The sequence below is a fragment of the Mirounga leonina genome, unplaced genomic scaffold (assembly GCF_011800145.1).
Source record: "Mirounga leonina isolate KUSES-001 unplaced genomic scaffold, KU_Mleo_1.0 Mir_114, whole genome shotgun sequence".
Classification (NCBI taxonomy): Eukaryota; Metazoa; Chordata; class Mammalia; order Carnivora; family Phocidae; genus Mirounga; species Mirounga leonina.
In genome coordinates this window covers 28,742,670-28,758,195 of record NW_023270265.1, presented here as the reverse complement: position 1 = coordinate 28,758,195, position 15,526 = coordinate 28,742,670, and the positions used below count along the sequence as shown (strand labels likewise).

At 39.2% G+C, this 15,526-nt stretch overlaps 1 protein-coding gene and 1 pseudogene across 2 annotated transcripts in view; both read left to right on the top strand.

Moving 5' to 3' along the window:
* Positions 1-7,098: 7,098 nt before the first annotated feature.
* Positions 7,099-15,526, top strand: part of PCGF6 (polycomb group ring finger 6) — a 33,452-nt gene continuing 25,024 nt past the window's right edge. The window contains exons 1-6 of one of the 2 annotated variants that reach the window (XM_035028374.1): positions 7,099-7,505; positions 8,295-8,394; positions 8,483-8,579; positions 9,332-9,387; positions 9,488-9,547; positions 10,429-10,537. In XM_035028374.1, the coding sequence (XP_034884265.1) occupies positions 7,149-7,505; positions 8,295-8,394; positions 8,483-8,579; positions 9,332-9,387; positions 9,488-9,547; positions 10,429-10,537 (779 nt within the window). In that variant the 5' untranslated portion in view covers positions 7,099-7,148. The remainder of the gene's footprint in view (positions 7,506-8,294; positions 8,395-8,482; positions 8,580-9,331; positions 9,388-9,487; positions 9,548-10,428; positions 10,538-15,526) is intronic. The other variant, XM_035028384.1, reaches the window with a different exon arrangement.
* On the top strand, positions 11,233-15,519 carry LOC118025741 (annotated as a pseudogene).

Sequence of the window (15,526 nt, the reverse complement as noted above, 5' to 3'; positions counted from 1 at the left end):
ATTTGCCAATCTCTGTTCTAGGCTATTGGTTTCCTGTTTAGTGCTCTCAGATCCACTATTTGGTTTCCTCTTTTCTCCAGAGAGTCAACTTTTTTCCAGGTGCTATTGCTGCCTCCTCTAGTAAATCCTCTAAATTTTCAATAATCTGTAGTTATAATAGACTGCGTTGTTTGGTCTGTTAAGTGTAATAAGACATGGTGTGACTTGTGGAACAGGCCGCAGACATCAGGCAGCCACTGGTCTTCCGTCAGGCCAAATGAGCCCCTCCTAATGAAGAGAAGGGGTAATCTCACCCATTTTGAGGGAATTTAAATGACTGTCACATTTTTATTTTATGAGTATTTATTTCCCCACTCTTCCAGCTCTTGTGTCTGGGTCAGGCCTTGACTTATGAACATGCATCTTCTTGTTCATGATACTCAGCAGGTGCCTATGCCCAGTGATAATTGCAGACTGGGTACTTACCTCGCTCTCTCTGTTTCTCTTCTCTGCCCTGCCCCTCTCTCCCTGTCCAAATATGCTCTTCTTCATGGAACAAGATGAGTATGATCCATTTTTACAACACTGGATTCCTGACCCATCTCTCCTGTGGGGGCTTGTGCTTCTTGGGGTGTGTGGTTGGCTGATGCTTTATCCCCTCCTGTATGAATATCCTGTAGGACATGACTATATACTATACTATACTCCAAATTGCAAGCCCTTCTGCCACCTTGACATTTGTAGGACTTGACTTGAAAAGCTCATAGCCTCCTTTCAGACATGGCTTTGGCCTTTTCTGACTCCCACCTAGTAGAGGGTTTGCCTCAGAATTCCAGTATTTCCAGTGGAACAGCATCATATTTCTCACAGGGGAATTATGAAACAAAAACAGCAAACTCTCAGACCTGAGAAATTGTTGCTTGAATGACTTATACAGGATATGCAAAAGTATTCATTTTTTAACTATTGGCTAAACGGTTCTCTACATCTGTGGACCCAAACTGATCTTAGGGAGATTGTGGCTCTGTTTCAATGTCTTCCAGTGGTTTGCCACTGGCTGGTTCCTTTTCTTAACTCTGTGGGCACTCCTGATAGTAGTCTCAACCAAGAAGATATGGGTTGCCTCATTGTGCAGAATATCTTGTCTGAATTAAGCTAAACCAACACTTATATCCATACCCCCACCCCAAGTGACAAAATTTTGCTTTATAATATACTTTAAAAGATTTCAGAGTGCCTGGGTGGCTCAAGTCAGTAAAGCATACGACTCTTGATTTTGGCTCAGGTCATGATCTCAAGGTCATGAGATCAAGCCCTGTGGAGCCCGCTTAAGATTCTTTCTCTTCCCTCTGCCCCTCCCCCACTCCCTCTTAAAAAAAATATTTCGGGGCTCCTGGGTGGCTCATCTTGGTTCATGACCTCTGGGTCCTGGGATCGAGCTCCACATGGGGCTCCTTGCTCGGCGGGGAGTCCGCTTCTCCCTCTCCCTCTGCCTCTCCCCACTTATGCGCTCTCTCTCTCTATCTCTCTGTCTCAAATGAATAAATAAAATCTTAAAAGAAAATAATTTGGGTCTCAGAACTATCAATGGAGACATTTCATTAGCACACATACAAAAACTCTAATTTTTTTTTTAAGATTTTATTTATTTATTTGACAGAGAAAGCGAGAGAGGGAACACAAGCAAGGGGAGTGGGAGAGGGAGAAGCAGGCTTCCCACTGAGCAGGGAGCCTGATGCGGGGCTCGATCCCAGAACCCTGGGACCATGAGCCGAGCTGAAGGCAGACGTTTAACGACTGAGCCACCCAAGCGCCCCATCTAATTTTTTTTTAAGATTTTATTTATTTATTTGACAGAGACACAGCAAGAGAGGGAATACAAGCAGGCAGTGGGAGAGAGAGAAGCAGACCTCCTGCCAAGCAGGAAGCCAGAAGTGGGGCTCGAACCCAGGAACCTGGGATCATGACCTGAGCCGAAGGCAGATGCTCAACAACTGAGCCACCCAGGTGCCTCTTTTTTTTATTTTTTAAGGACAGGAAGGGGCTATCTAACATTCCTTGCACATGATGATGATGGGCACCAGACATGTATCTGGGGATTCATGAAAGCATATCAGAAAAACTGTGCTTTATCTTATGTAGTCTCTTTCTTGGGTCCAGTGTCGTTTTACATGAAGGCTTATTATTATTATTCAGGAATTATTCCTATTATAGAATTTTTATGACCTCTTTTTTTAACTTCCAAGTCTTTGAACATAATTTTTGAAAAGAAAAAACAATGCAATCATTTTTCATAACCATAATGTTCTATTTTCATGTTTGCTAATGTACTCTCGCTTTTTTTCAGCTATTACATTTAAGTCTGTGATCCATTTAAGCTAATTTTTGTAGATGGTAAGAGGTAGAGGCCCAACTTCATTCTTTTGCATGTGGATATCCAGCTATCCCAGCACCATTTGTTGAAATTCTTTTTTTTTTTTAATTTATTTTTTTAATTTGCATTTATTCTGCAGAATTTACTCCCGGGCCATGTTTTTGTTTCTTCAGTTTCTTCTGGGATATCTTTTTCTTCTGTGCAACCTCCTCTTCTGGTTCAGGAACAATCTGCTCTTTTTCAGTAAGGATCATCTCAGTGTGGCAGGGAGAGCTCATGTATGGGTTAATCCGACCATGACCCCTGTACATTCTCTGCCACATCTTGGGGGCTTTGTTCACCTGGATGTGCTCAATGACCAGAGAATCAACATCTAAACCCTAAGTTCTGCATTACTCCCTGCATTTTTAAGCATGTGCAGTAAAAGTCTTCTTGGGCCACCGACCCTGTGTCCAGCCCCACTGTTTGGCCTGGGCACACCTACCAACTCCACCATTGTAGCGACGGAATGGCACACACTGCTTCTGTAAAGTGACGCCTTTCAGATACTTGGTGGCTTTTCGGATATACATACCCTTGATGGCCTGGGCAGTTTCACGTGTGCTCTTAAAGTGAACACGAAGGTTTGAACCTCTTGATTTACATGATTTCGTAGGGTTTTCTGGGTCAAGCAAATAGTGAACCATTTTCAGAGGTCACCTCAGGCCGCTTAGGGGAAGAGCCATTTGTTGAAATTCTTGCCCCTTTAGATGTTCTGGGAACTTTGTGAAAAACCAATTGACTACAAATATGAGGGTTTATTTCTGCACTCTCAATTCTATTCTGTTTGATCTGTATGTCTATCATTATGCTAGTACCACAGGGTTTTGATTACTGTAGCTTTGTAGTAAGTTCCAAAATTGGGATGTGTGTGTCCTCCAACTTCATTCTTCTCTTTCAAGATGATTTTGGCTATCACTGGTCAATTTTTTGTAGCAACAACAAAAAAATGAGTTTATTCATCCATTGCCTTTAATCAGATTTAGTATTGTTCTTACGAACCTCTATAATGGAATTCTAAGAAGGCTGTTTTGGAATGGGGTATTTGGGAAAACACTTTAATTTGGGAAAGGTACCATGGTGCTTAAAACCTTTGGAGTCTGACTTGTTTCAGAGGAATCTAAAGTTTGATTTTCTTTCACAAATACAATTTGTTGTATAACATCAGAACACATGATTTGTAGGACTTGAGCAGCAGTACAGAATTTTAGGTCATTAGCCATGTGATCCTTGAAATCAAAACAAAGCTTTGAGTTTCAGGAACCCTCATGGTAGCAAATCAACACAAGAAATAGGTGTAAATAATATCTTCAATTCAAGTCCTGACCTTGATTGGAGTCTGTATTTTAGGTCAGAATTGTATCAGTAATTATTTATATAACATAGGCATTTGATGATTTGAAACTTTTAATAATACTTTTTGAAATGAATATTGATACCATAAAGTCCTTTTTTGGTTTTGTTGTTGTTGTTGTTTACTTTTTTTTATTTAAGTAATCTTTTCACCCAACATGGAGTTCAAACTCACAACCCTGAGATCAAGAGTCACATGCTCTTCTGACTGAGCCAGACAGGTGCCTCAGCCCTTCAGTTTTTAATCTGCTTTTAAAAATTAAAGTCTTTGGTGAATTATTTCCTTACAAACAAAGACTACCAGGAAATCACTCCAAATCCCAAGGAACATTTATGGATTTCTTGATTCCCCAACCAGTCCCACAATAATGATCATAGATCTGCTTTAAAAATTTCATACCCAGGGGTGCCTGGGTGGCTCAGTCGTTAAGCGTCTGCCTTCGGCTCGGGTCATGATCCCAGGGTCCTGGGATCGAGCCCCACATCGGGCTCCCTGCTCCGCGGGAAGCCTGCTTCTCCCTCTCCCACTCCCCCTGCTTGTGTTCCCACTTTCTCTGTGTCTTTGTCAAATAAATAAATAAAATCTTCAAAAAAAATTTCATACCTAGAGACTCACTATCCTTCACAATCAACCAACCTCTGCCATCTCCTAGTGAATTAATGTGTGAAACTTTCATAACAGTTTTTAGATATGATTTTCTTTTTTTCTTTTTTTTCTAAGTAGGCTCCACACCAAATGTGGGGCTCAAATTCATAACTCCAAGAACAAGAGTCACATGCTCCACCAGTTGAACTAGCCAGACACCCCTAGATATGATTTTCTGTTTGAAATGGCAAAGTACCACCTCCCCCAAAAAACCCAACTCCATAGCATCTCTCTTGGTCTAATGATCATACAGGAAATATAATTACTGTTTGTGTTAGGTCCACTTTTGCTGTTTTACATTTATACCATTTTAACAAGTTAGCATCCAGGGTAAGAGTGAAGTTCTAGGTCAGTCTAGAGCATGATTCAATTCTGATGCTTTGTCAAAATGTAAAGGTCCCTGATAAGTGCCAAAATATAACTTTAATGTGGAAACACACTTGGATCACAATGGAGATATAAGAAATTCTCATTTTATGAAATAGATACATTCTGGAAGTCCTCGCATATTGTAAATATCACATGATTAAGCCATTTACCATATAGATTAGTTGGTCTACCTAGAAACATAACCAGTAGGACATATATATTTATTAAGAGATTTATTACAAGGAATTGCTTTACACAATTTTGGGGGCTTGCTAGGCAGGTCTGAAACCTGTAGGGCAAGCCAACATGCTGGAAACTCCTGGGAAGGATTAATGCTGCAGTCCTCAGGAAGAATTTCTCTTCCAGGGGAATTTCAGTTTTACCTCTAAGGCCTTTCAACTGATGGGCTAAGGTCTGTTCAGATTATATAGGATAATATCTTTTACTTAAATTCAACTGATTGCATATGTTAATTACATCTACAAATACCTTCACAGCAATACCTAGGTAAGTAAGTTTTTGAATCACTGGGCAGTATAGCCAAGCCAAGATGACACATAAAACTACCTTCCATACCATAGAACTGACAAAGCCTGCAGATATTTCTGTTTACCAAATAAACTGACACCACCTCATGGCAATAATAAAAATTCATAATTCCTCAGCTTGCCAGCTTTGAAAATATACCATTCTTGATTGTATTTTTTAAAATTTGGGGATTCTCAATATTTTACATTATCACATACATAAAGTAAAACTTTATTAATAATATTTTCACATCATACTACAAAATTTTATAATTAAAGCTCATGGCACAAGTAATTCTTTTTCGTCAGGTAGCTCTTACAATGCTGAAAGGTTAGAAGCTATGCCTTTATCTAATATAATCAGGTGGAGCCCAGTGGGAGAGTATCTCAGGTGTCTATGTATGTCTGTCTCTTTCAATATCTCTCTCTTCAATGTCCTCTTTCAATATCCTGGTCTAGTTCCCCTCCTTTGAGGCTCTATACTCCCCCATGTAGGAGGAGACATTTCCTTCCTTCCACTTTTTGGATCTTGCAAACTTCAGTGTCTTAAGCTTGACCAGACTTTGGGGACTGCAGAGGGAAAGGTAGAGTCTAGTCCAGGAGGAATGGGGGCACATTAAATCTTGTTCAGTTTTCCCCAGACAATCACAGTGACTTGATTTCCTCACCATTCCCTAAGAAGTAGGTACACCACTCCCAAATTAGCATTAATTTTACTCATTGACAACACAGTCTCTTTCAGATACGATTTTTCCCCCCAGCATTATTTCGTTAAGGAGCTTTTGACTCCTTTCTGAATCCAGCTTGCAAGCATCATGACATTAGCTGGCACTATGTTAGTCAGCAAGAATAAAGTAAGCCAACTCCAAATATCTTTTCTAAAAAAATTGGGGGTGGGGGTGGGAGTGCGTAATAGGTCTCAGTTCCTGCTACAGTAGACCTTCGATAAATGTTTGTTGAATTAAATATAATGGGCTTTCCTCTGTGTGGTGGGGACTCATGGATGGTCTTCGAATGGCGATTAAATTTCCATCCTGTGGCAATACAAGATTTAATTCCTCCAAACAAACTTAACATATTTCAACAAGAGACGTCATACTTCCTAAGGGAAATAATCATGAATGAAAGAAACACACAATCGCTACTCAAATTTAAATCATTATTGTTCATAATACAACATCATTTTAACACCTATTTCAATGCTCTGCCCATCAACTGATGCAGACAGAATACTGCTGTCTGGAACGGTACCAATTTTCTCATTTTTAAAAGGGAGTGAAGAGGGGTGCCGGGTTGGCTCAGTCGGTAGAGCCTGCGACTCTTGATCTCAGGTTTGTAAGATCAAGCCCCACGTTGGGTACAGAGATTACTTTACAAAATAAAATCTTAAAAAAGAATAAATAGGGGCGACTGGGTGGCTCAGTCGTTAAGCGTCTGCCTTCGGCTCAGGTCATTATCCCAGGGTCCTGGGATCGAGCCCCAAATCGGACTCCATGCTCCACGGGAAGCCTGCTTCTCCCTCTTCCATTCCCCTTCCTTGTGTTCCCCCTCTCGCTGTGTCTCTCTCTGTCAAATAAATAAATAAAATCTTTAAAAATAGATAAATAAATAAAACAAAAGGGAGTAAATTTTCCAAAGCAAAAATTGGGTGAGCTTCTTCTACATACGACCCGCAAGCCCCGCCCTATATGCAGAGCGGCTCAGTGCACGCCCGCCCAGGTTTAGGTGAGGGGCAGTGAACCACATTTCCCAGCGGGCCCTGCAGGTTGCCGCGCCTGCGCACTGGCAGCGTAGGCAGGTAGGCAGAACTCCCGCGCTATCCAGCCGCGGGGTCTCGCCTCCACCGGTCTCTGGCCGCGGCATGGAGAGGGTCTCGGTGGCCACCGGGAGCGCGGGCGCCGCCAAGGCCGAGGGAGCTGCAGCCATGCCGCCCCCCCCTGCGGTCTCCCCGCCTGCTCTCACCCCGGCACCCGCAGCGGATGAGGAGGGCCCGCCGCCTTTGCCCGAGGCGGGGGCTCCAGGCTGCTCGGGCTCCCGGCCCCCAGAGTTGGAGCCCGAGCGCAGCCTGGGCCGCATGAGGGGCCGCTTCGAGGACGAGGACGACGAGTTGGAAGAGGATGAGGAGCTGGAGGAGGAAGAGGAGGAGGAGGAGGAAGAGATGAGCCACTTCTCGCTGAGGCTGGAGGGGGGTCGGCCGGACTCAGAGGACGAGGAGGAGGTATTTATAGCCGGTGCCGGACCACGCCGGGCCGGAGGGGCCTGAGTGAGGGACGAAGCCAGCCCTCCCCAGGAAGGGCCCGGCCGCGTCCCCAGCTCGCCGCTGCAGCTTTTGGCACTCGCGTCGACCTCCACCCCTCTCTCTCAACCTGCCTAGGCATGTGGCGCGGACTGGTCCGCGCCCGGTTCCCTGCCGACTCTTTTTGTGAGCTTCCTGCCGATCACTTAGGCGCTTCAGGTCCGCCTCGATTATTTTGTGAAAAATTACTAAATTATGCCAGGCGGGTAGGCGCCAAGGGTACAGTGCTCCTGCCTTCCAAGAGCTTACAGTCGGACAGGGAAACAGTCCATTTTTACAGGGTGTTCGGAGGATGGTAAACCCTTCCCTATCTCATCAGTCTCTAATTGGGAAGGTTTTTTGTTCCTTTTTTTAATGTGGTAGTGCATACTTTATCAAGTTGGTAACACCTAGCCAGTTAGAATTGATATATTAAACATAAACACCAGTATCTCTGGCAAGTTTGCCCATTTTGTAAGTAATTCATAAAGTAAGATGCCCCTCATAGGGCAATATACAATATATCCAAAAGAATGAGATCTTTTTGAAACATTGGTGTATATTGTGTTATTGTAACTTTGAGCAGGATTTTGAAGGGTTGGAGGTACTGTAACATGTTTCCATGTTGCAAAGTAAGTTACACATTGTTCATAATGAAATGTGGGGATTATGGTTTAAGAATTTGAGAAGGCAAGGACTTGTATTTTAAAACTATTTCCATTGCATTTTCAGCGCCTGATTAATCTCTCTGAGCTGACACCATACATCTTGTGTTCCATTTGCAAAGGTTACTTAATAGATGCAACTACCATTACAGAATGTCTTCATACGTGTAAGCATATAGTTCACATTTCAAACTAATACATTCAATTTTTGAAATGTCTCTAAAGCATCCTAATTTAAACTTTTTTTCCCAACAGTTTGTAAAAGCTGCATTGTAAGACATTTTTACTATAGCAACAGATGTCCAAAATGCAACATAGTAGTACATCAGACACAACCTCTTTATAACATAAGGTAAGAGAAATATATAAGTAAAATTTGTATTTTAAATACACTTTTTCTGAAAGCTTCTAGTTGTGTAGTTGGAAATAAACTCTTGACCTATTTCAAAAAGGGAACTACATATTCTCTAAAATACATATAGAACACTTACTGTGTACCAGGCACTGTGATATCTGCTGGAGACAAAAAAAATAAAAAAGCACAGGCCTCTCTTTTTGAGGATTTTAATTCCATCACTCAAGTTAATGAGACTAGTTTAGCCTTGTCATTTTGGGGTACTTTTTAAAAGTAATGCCTGAAATAACTGGCCTCTTTAGAAAAACCCGTGTATCATAGGTCATTGTGTTTTTTTATTTTTATTTTTTTTTTAATTTTCAGTTCATACTCCGTTTCCTAAGGGAAGAAAAATACTAAAAGTGGATTGCTTTCATTTGTTCAGCAAATACTATAACATTTCTATCCCTTTATAGAAGAATGCTTTGTAGATGATGCATAGAAGTTCAAAATACAGTCTCTGCAAGCAAATAAGACCAGTACACATGGAACAATTGAGCAAACCATTCAAGAGTCTATGATTATTTATAATTAATTACTTCAGGTTATCTCAGGTGAGAGCCAGTGCTACCTAAAAATAATTCACCTCTGAAAAAGGAGATATCCACTCCCAAGAGAAAACAGTTGCAAAGAGCATCATTCACTCTCACTCTGTACCAAAATGCATTTTGCTGAATTCTGAGGTATTCTCCATCCTTTCCTTTTATTAGGTTGGACCGACAATTACAAGACATAGTGTACAAATTAGTGATCAATCTAGAGGAAAGTAAGTTTGTTTTATTACATAGTTATGAATCCCAGAATCTCTGCTGACTCTATTAGTTACATTTTAAGTGTAATTTAGTCTGTGTTTTATCATTTTTTAGGAGAAAAAAAGCAAATGCATGATTTCTATAAAGAAAGAGGTCTAGAAGTACCTAAACCTGGTAAGTTTGGGTGTATATCATAATGTATTTATAGATTAAAGAATACTAACTTAATAAAATTTAATCCCTTTGAGGTTGTTTTTGGTGATAGTTGGTTATTTTATGATCAAAGAGAAAGATTATGAAGGTAAAGATGTAGTATAATCCAATTTAATTATTTATAAAAATGAAAGAGTATAGACTCTGGAGCTAGACTGTCTGAGTTTGACCCTAGCTCTGCCACTTTACTTTCTGTGTGACTTTGGCAAATTACTCCAATGTCTCAATTTCCTCATCTGTAAAGTAGGGATAATGACAGCACTTCATAAAATTGTAGTAAGGATACATTGAGTAATACAAAGCACTTAAAACAGTGCCTGGAACATAGTAACTGTTCAGATAGTTTTTGTGATGATGGTAGTGTCACAGTATAGAAGTTAGATAAATTTCTGTTTAAATCCTGATTCTTCCACTTACTACATATTGCCTAATCTCACTTAAACAGTAATCTCAGTTTCTTTACAGTTTTAACTGTTAAAAAAAAAAAAGAGTAGCAGTATACTTATGGGATTATAACAAGGATTAAACAAGAATGCGCATGTGCAATGCTGAGTATGAGCCCTGAACCCTGGCACACAGTAGTGCTTATTAAAGATTACCTGTATCTGTTGTGTTATGATGAGCTCTCTCTGTGGCCCTGATAAACCAGCCACATATGTCTGCCTTCCATTGTGGACTGGTCCCCAGGTGAAATTTCAGTGGCTTTGACAGATTAATGTTATTAAAGAAAGGAAGATTGAGGGCTTTATGATCTTTTAAATAGTCAACATAGTTATCATATGTGTGGTTATTTTTCAAAGATCTCAATTCATGAAATTTTTTTTTCTTTGGCTATTAAATAGCTGTTCCTCAGCCAGTCCCTTCGAGCAAAGGAAGATCTAAGAAAGTCTTAGAGTCAGTGTTTCGTATTCCACCTGAACTTGATATGTCTTTATTACTAGAGTTCATTGGGTGAGTACCCTAAACCTCTGCCTCTTAACCTTAAAATAAAGAATTTGTTAAGTCCCAACAGTTACGAAATCATCCTGAACTCAGGCAAAATCAAGTTTTTCTGATATTCTTTTAAAAATGAATCATGAAATATTTAAGATTTTAAAAAAGGTCTAAAGAAATAGTACTACAACTGCCTGTATTGCCATCATCTGGCTTAAGAAACAACCCATGCTAGTATATGGCGGGAGCCCTTCGGCTTCCTCTTCCTGTTCACCACCCCCCCTTTTCTTAGAGGTTAATAACCACTCTCCTAAAAGTAATGATCGCCATCCCAATGATTTTTAAAATATGTTTATCTCACGTATCAATGCTTAAGTAATATGTAGAATTGCTTTTGTCCGTTAAAAACTTTATATGGTATCACTGTGTCTTACAACTTTTTTTTTTTTAATACAACTGCTTTTTTCACTCAGCATTCTGTGATTCATCCATATGGAAATGTGTAGCTGTAGTTCATTCATTTTCACCATTGCCTGGTATTCCCTCAAAATCAACATGCCATAATTTATCTTTTCTTGTACTGTTGAACATTTAGCTTGTTTCCAATTTTTGCTATTATAAACAATGTCGCTTTAAATATTTGTGTACATATCTCATGTATATCTCATATATACATAAATATTTGTCTACATATCTCATATATCTCGTATATATATACAAGATAGTTCTCTAAGAGTATAGATTTGCTGAGTCTTAGCATATGTTTGTTTTTAACTTTACTTGGTTTTGCCAAACTGTTTTCTAAAGTAGATGGATATCTTTCTAATTCATATAAATTGCTTCTTTCAAACATTGTATGTAGCATATGGTGTACTCCATTATATTGCAACATTGTTAAACACTATCATGATCACAGAGTTGGCATGCATCAAACTGCAGTTTTCAGAATACTTAAATAGTTTGCAGAATAAACTAAAATGCCTTTTTTGGAAAATATAGACTTTCCATTTTATGTCACTGATGACTACTTTACTTTTTAGCTATTTCCTCCTTATAATTTTTGGTTGCCTATGTCACTTATTAGTGTCTAGCTTGTGCTATGTTGTATTTATCTCTTTATGTAGTCACCCTATGTTCTCAGCTGATATTAAGGACCCCTAAGAGGCCAGAAACCGTTTCTCATGCCTACACAGATCCCATGTAGTAGTGCTTGATAATGAAATAAAAATCCCTTTGGAGGAATGAACAGAAACTAGGTAATACCAAACTTTAAACCAGCAATTTCTGATAATAAAGAATATGTTCCAATCTAAATGTCCAAAAGGGACCTGGTTAAATAATGGTGTATAGCACATGAGTACGTGCTAATGTGATAGCATATGTGCTAATGTGGAACAATCTCCAAAGTAAGAATACATTGTACGTTCTCGTTTATTTATTTATATTAAAGAGAGTGGTAGAAAATATGTGCGTAGACACGTTTTACATGCCCAGACCATTCCTTAAAGGACATAGAAGAGGATTTTAATGGCCATTAGTTGCCTCTAGGAAAGGACAGCTGGAGTCTGTGAGTCCACGATGGGAAAAGGTCTTACTTTTCATTGCATTTGAATTTTGACCATGTACCTTGGTTTTTAATAAGTCTATTTAATTAAAATTTGAAAATGGAAAGGAATTTATATTTCTAAAAAATATTTTGGGGAAATGTGACATTTCCTACAATGTACAGCAAGAACTGATGATCAGGGTTTTTTTATACATTTTTTGAAAAGTGGCAGGGATGCAAAAATAGCAAATATGTGATGGGTATGCCACCGTTACCTCTTCCTTTGCCCACTGCAGAAATCAATAATTAATCATAGCAGGCTTTCCTAATGAGTGAGACTTGACCATGGTACTCAAGACAGTCATTACCACTTACCAAACTTACTACATTATCAGTACATTCCCTGCTATAGACAAAAGAGCCCTCATGTTCTTTCCCTGCTGCCAGTTGCCAGGAGGCTGAGGCTCAGGTGGACTTGGTTCGGCTTCACCCAAAACCCACCGCCATGGCCAAGGAAGGCATTGCTGCTGGAGGTGTAATGGACATTAATACTGCTTTACAAGAGGTGCTGGAGACTGCCCTCCTCCATGCTGGCCTAGCACATGGAGTTTGCAAAGCTGCCAAAACCTTAGATAAGCACCAAGCCCATCTTTGTGTGCTTGCATCCAACTGTGATGAGCCTATGTATGTCAAGTTGATGGAGGCCCTTTATGCTGAACACCAAATCAACCTAATTAAGGTTGATGACAGCAAGAAACTAGGGGAGTGGGTGGGCCTCTATAAAATTGACAGAGAGGGAAAACTCCATAAGTGGTTGGTTGCAATTGTGTGGTGGTTAAGGACTATAACAAAGAGTCTCAGGCCAAGGATGTCATTGAGGAATACTTCAAATGCAAGAAATAAACAACAACAACAAAACTTTGTTCTTGTTCTAAAAAAAGAAAAAAAGAGCCCTCACTTGGAATAAGGGATCTAGAATTAAATCCTAGCTTCTCTATTATCTAGTTTTGTGGACATTGACAAATTGCTTTTTGTTTTTTCACACGATGTTTATTAAGGTCCTGCTATATGTACCAGCATAGCATTCTGCTAGTTGTTGATCATACAGTTTGAATAAGTAGGCCACGGCCTTTGCCCCTCATGGAACTTTTAGTTTTAACTTCTCAGAGCTTCAGCTTCCCTATCTGTAAAAAGAAAGAATTGAGCCTTTTATGTGGATGATTATGATGAGTAGTTGAACTCATAATATAGCTCTTTATCTGTTGTCAACTAGTTGAGGGGAAGAAAGCTTCCAGGGTGGCAAGGAGTCCTTTTGAAAGAAAGCTTCCAGAGGCAAAGAATCCGTTTGAAGTCACCAGTTCCCAGAGTTCACTACATGGAAGAGCTTTTATATTACCACAGAAGTCAGGCTCCTGAGGGTAGCCTGTAGGCAGCTCTTTCATGGCAGGACAAATATCAGAGGAGTTTTAACCTGAGGCAAGTACAAAAGCAAATTTGGTCCAGCTTTTGAGCCCACTTAAGTTGGAGGAGCAAGAAAACTGAGGTAGGTTCAGCCTGTGAACAGTGATTTTTCAACCATTGGAATATGAAGTTAGATTTCCCCCCTAAATTGGGTATGTGTGTTTGGTGATCTTTAGATATTCTTGTACTTCTCCTTTTTGTTCTTCAGTTTCTGTGTGTAAAGTAGAAGATGATAAAAAGAAATAACTTCAGACAAGCAGTATAGTGTGTACAGAAAGCATAGACTTTGAAGAGTCTCAGTAAGTCAAGGTATATAACCTTTGGGATGTAGCTGAACTTCTCTCATCATCAGTTTCTGTATTGCTGAATTGGGGATTATAATAGCAACTAACAGGGTTGTCCTAAGTACCAATTTATGGTATTCCTACCATGTCTAAACTATTAGCAATATATGAGTATTGAAATAATGCAGGGTCATTCAAAAATAAAAGTTAAGTAGTCTGTGGTGCTGTAATTTGTACATGTGCTAGTGAGGAAAATGGACTCACATGACTTAAGTGTGATACAGCAAAAATTTCATGCAGTCTTAAGCTCAGTAGCATTTAGTGAACCATGGAGGTAATATCCAACTGTATGCTGTATTAATCCAACTAGAGTATTATGTTCAACTCTGGGCACTACGTTTTAAGAGAGATCTTGGTAAGCCGAGGTGTAACCAGAATAGTAAAAGGTTTGAAAAACCATATCATACGTGGTAAGGGAAGGAACAAAAATAATCTGAAAAAGAGAAAACAGTCATAAGCCCCTTAATTCATTTCAAATCTTTAGAGGGTTATCGTATGAAAGAAAGATTGGGTCTAGTTCACAAGAGTACCGAAAGGCAAAACTAGGACTAGTGGGTGTAAGTTACAGGGAGAAACATATTTGCTTCAGTGCAAGCAAGCAATTCTAACAAAGTTGCCCACAAATGGAATGAATTGACTTGTCAAATAAGAAGCCGTCTATCTCTTTAGGTGCCTAAGCAGAAGCCAAATGACCATACATCATGGATTCTATAGAGATAATTCTTGTAACACATAGGGTATTTTATTTTACAACTCTAAGCTTATATATCTTAGGTTCCTATTATGTCCATATATATAACATTTATATTAATACATTAATATTATTTATAATATAGCTTATATGTTATATTTTAATATATTTCTCTTTGTATTATAAGAATATTCTGTAGATGATGCAATTGTTATCTGGCCTACTCTTCACAACATGATAAGGAAGAAAGAATGTGGGTTTTGATGCTAGGTACACCTGAGTTTGAAGCTTTATCACTTAATAGCTCTATCACTTAATAGACCTTAAGCAAGTTATTAAACCTCTCTGAGCTTAATTTTCCTCATCTATATAAGGGGAATATTAATACCTGATATGCAGGGCTATTATGAGGACTGAATGAAAAACATGCATCCTGTGTGAAGACCTAATATAATGCCTGGTACATAGTAGATGCCCAACAAAAATTAGTGCCCCTTGTCTCCTCATGACATAAACATAATTGATTTAATCAAGAAATCTCTTTGTACTTCAAGGTGAAGGGCAAACTGAGTAAGTCATGTCCATTATGCTATAAGTAAAACAACAGGAAATCTAGCAGCCTTCTTGTAAGAAATCTATCTTGTAAGGGTTACTGTAAAGAAAAAAAACCATTAATTATGATAGAAGTTTTACTTTAAATTGGAAAATGTTAGAATGCTACATGTGGGGGAAATCTAAATATTACGGATCTACTTCTAACTCCTGGAAGTATACAAAGTAAAGTAGTGGCTGACACTGCCTTTGCCTTACCAATAGGTGGCAGAAATGACAACTACATTATTTATTTCGTAAAGGGCTAGGTGATGGTGTTTTAAAATTAAATTGATGTTCCTCAAATATTTATATTCATGTTATTTTTCTGTGTTATATGATTTAACGTATAGTTTAAAATGTTGATTAATTTT